The 2,100-nt window shown below is 38.7% G+C and overlaps 1 protein-coding gene across 1 annotated transcript in view; it reads right to left on the reverse strand.

Moving 5' to 3' along the window:
* Positions 1-469: 469 nt before the first annotated feature.
* Positions 470-2,100, reverse strand: part of LOC108360583 (uncharacterized) — a 2,216-nt gene continuing 585 nt past the window's right edge. Inside the window, exon 2 of the mRNA XM_017612936.1 lies at positions 470-1,976. Coding sequence (XP_017468425.1) covers positions 808-1,976 — 1,169 coding nt within the window. The 3' untranslated portion in view covers positions 470-807. The remainder of the gene's footprint in view (positions 1,977-2,100) is intronic.

Below are 2,100 nucleotides of genomic sequence, written 5' to 3' on the forward strand. Positions count from 1 at the left end.
GGGATCTGCCCTCACTTACGGTGTATGTAGCACTTTTGATTTCCTCTTGAACCTTACTTTCAAACTCTTGGATATTTGAGTCCCAGTCAAGGGTCTCTAGAGATTTTAGTAGCTGGTTTTTAGCTATGAAACTATTTGATTTAAGTTTGCAGTTGCTAGTTTCTATCATTACCGGAAAGTGATGACTACCACCAATCCTGGTTGTGTCGACTTTCCAGATGCAGGTGAGGTTCGAGTTTGTAAGGGTGAGATCCAGCACGGAGCCGTTGTTGATTCTAGGGTCTCTTTGGAACGTGTAGTTACCATTATTTAAACACTGAAAACTGGATTCTTGAATGAGCTGCGCTAGAAGTTTGCCCTTGCCAGAGTTCATATTGTCCCCCCAAGCCGTTGCTCTAGCGTTGAAGTCTCCTAATATGAATGTGTTTGGTAGGGTTTCAAGGAAATCTATTAATCTTTGGGTTTCTAGTTTGAAACTGTTTATGCTTACACTTGGTGGGAAATATGCAGAACAGATTACAACATTCGGTTCTAGATTGAGGGTTTTGATGATAATTATGTCACTATCTGTGTTGTATGTAATTTTTTTGAATTTTATATTTTTTCTTAGAGCTATGGCAACACCGCCATACCCATCACTTCTATGCTTTTTGATTATGTTAAAATTTATTAGTTTCCTATGGGGCGAGCGCTTAGAGAAGAAAATTTCGCTAAGAGCGACGATTTCTACATTGTATTTATTAATGTAGTACTCAATCGTATCAATATTTGCTTTTAACGATTGGCAATTGTATTGAAGAAACTTCATTATGGTTTATCAGGTGAAATTAGAGACTCTTTAATTTCAAGTTCGTCTCTCCTGACTAGGATACGTTCGAATTGGTTCTTTAACTGCTGAATTTGCTGAAAACTGCTTGAGTCACTATTTTCAATAGTTAAGTTTTGGGTGATTTTGAGAATTTCCGCTATCAGTCTTTCAAACTGAGTTACCATATTTTTTTGGTATGCAAGCGAATTGTAAACCGGGTTGGGAGTGGTTTTGGGTTTTGTTTGAACAATATGATTGTCGCTTTTTTTTTGAAACTCTCTTTCACGACCATTTTTTACCCTGTAGCTGTATTTTCTTTTAGTGAAATTTCTATTAATGTGTTCAGTCGTGTCGACAAAGCAGTTTTCTTTTGTCATAGGCGGGAAATTTACATCTTCATTTTCTAGTATATCAAAGCGATTGGAATTTTTTGGAAAGTAAGTGTCTAGCACCTCTTTCCTTGTCAATTTTTTAACAGTCTTGATGCGGTTCACCGACATCTCCTTTTCCCAATGTGGGCATCTGTCCTTATCTTTAGCACTATGGCCGTTCCTACCACAGAGAATACATGAGTTGGTTTCGCATTCATTGTTGTTGCATTCTATTTTGCCACATTGCAGGCATCTTTTTTTGGATTTACACCCTAATTTGGTGTGACCTAATCTGCCACAATTTACACATTGCCTCAGCGGAGGAATGTATATGTCTACGTTGAGTTTTGTATGCTCAAAAATGATTTCTTTGGGGACGTCATTGCCTGCGAAGCCTATCTTTATTGTTGTAGTGGGAGAGTAGTTGTCGCCTGCAGGGTCTTTGCGTTTGAATCGCATAACAGACACAATTGTGGCTGCAGATCTTGAATTTTTAAGAATGTCATAATCACTGAAGCATACCGGTACACCACGTACCACACCATAAGTTTCAAGAGCTGATCTGGGTAGGAATGGCTTTAAACCCCTCTTCCTTATTCTGTTATCCAACAGAAAGCTGTTTGCCGCATAGACGTTAGTGAAAGTAACTTTATATAGAGATCTACCTATCGCATAAATGAGATCAAGGTCCTGTACTTTGAGGTCCTTAATCTGGCTGAGGAGGGTTAGGCCAGTAGTAATTTTATCATTATTCATCGCTTGGCACCCAGACGAGTCAACCAGCAGGAAAATTTCGCCTTTGAAGTTTGGCGGGTATTTCACAAGAATTGATGATTCTTGCTTGTCATTTTTTGCTTTTGGCGCCAATTCGCCCTCTTCAGCCACATTAAGAACTCCCGTTATTTTTTCTATATTTTTCTC

This window comes from Rhagoletis zephyria, unplaced genomic scaffold (genome assembly GCF_001687245.7).
Source record: "Rhagoletis zephyria isolate East Lansing unplaced genomic scaffold, Rhagoletis_zephyria_1.1 Rzeph_scaffold_00590, whole genome shotgun sequence".
NCBI lineage: Eukaryota > Metazoa > Arthropoda > Insecta > Diptera > Tephritidae > Rhagoletis > Rhagoletis zephyria.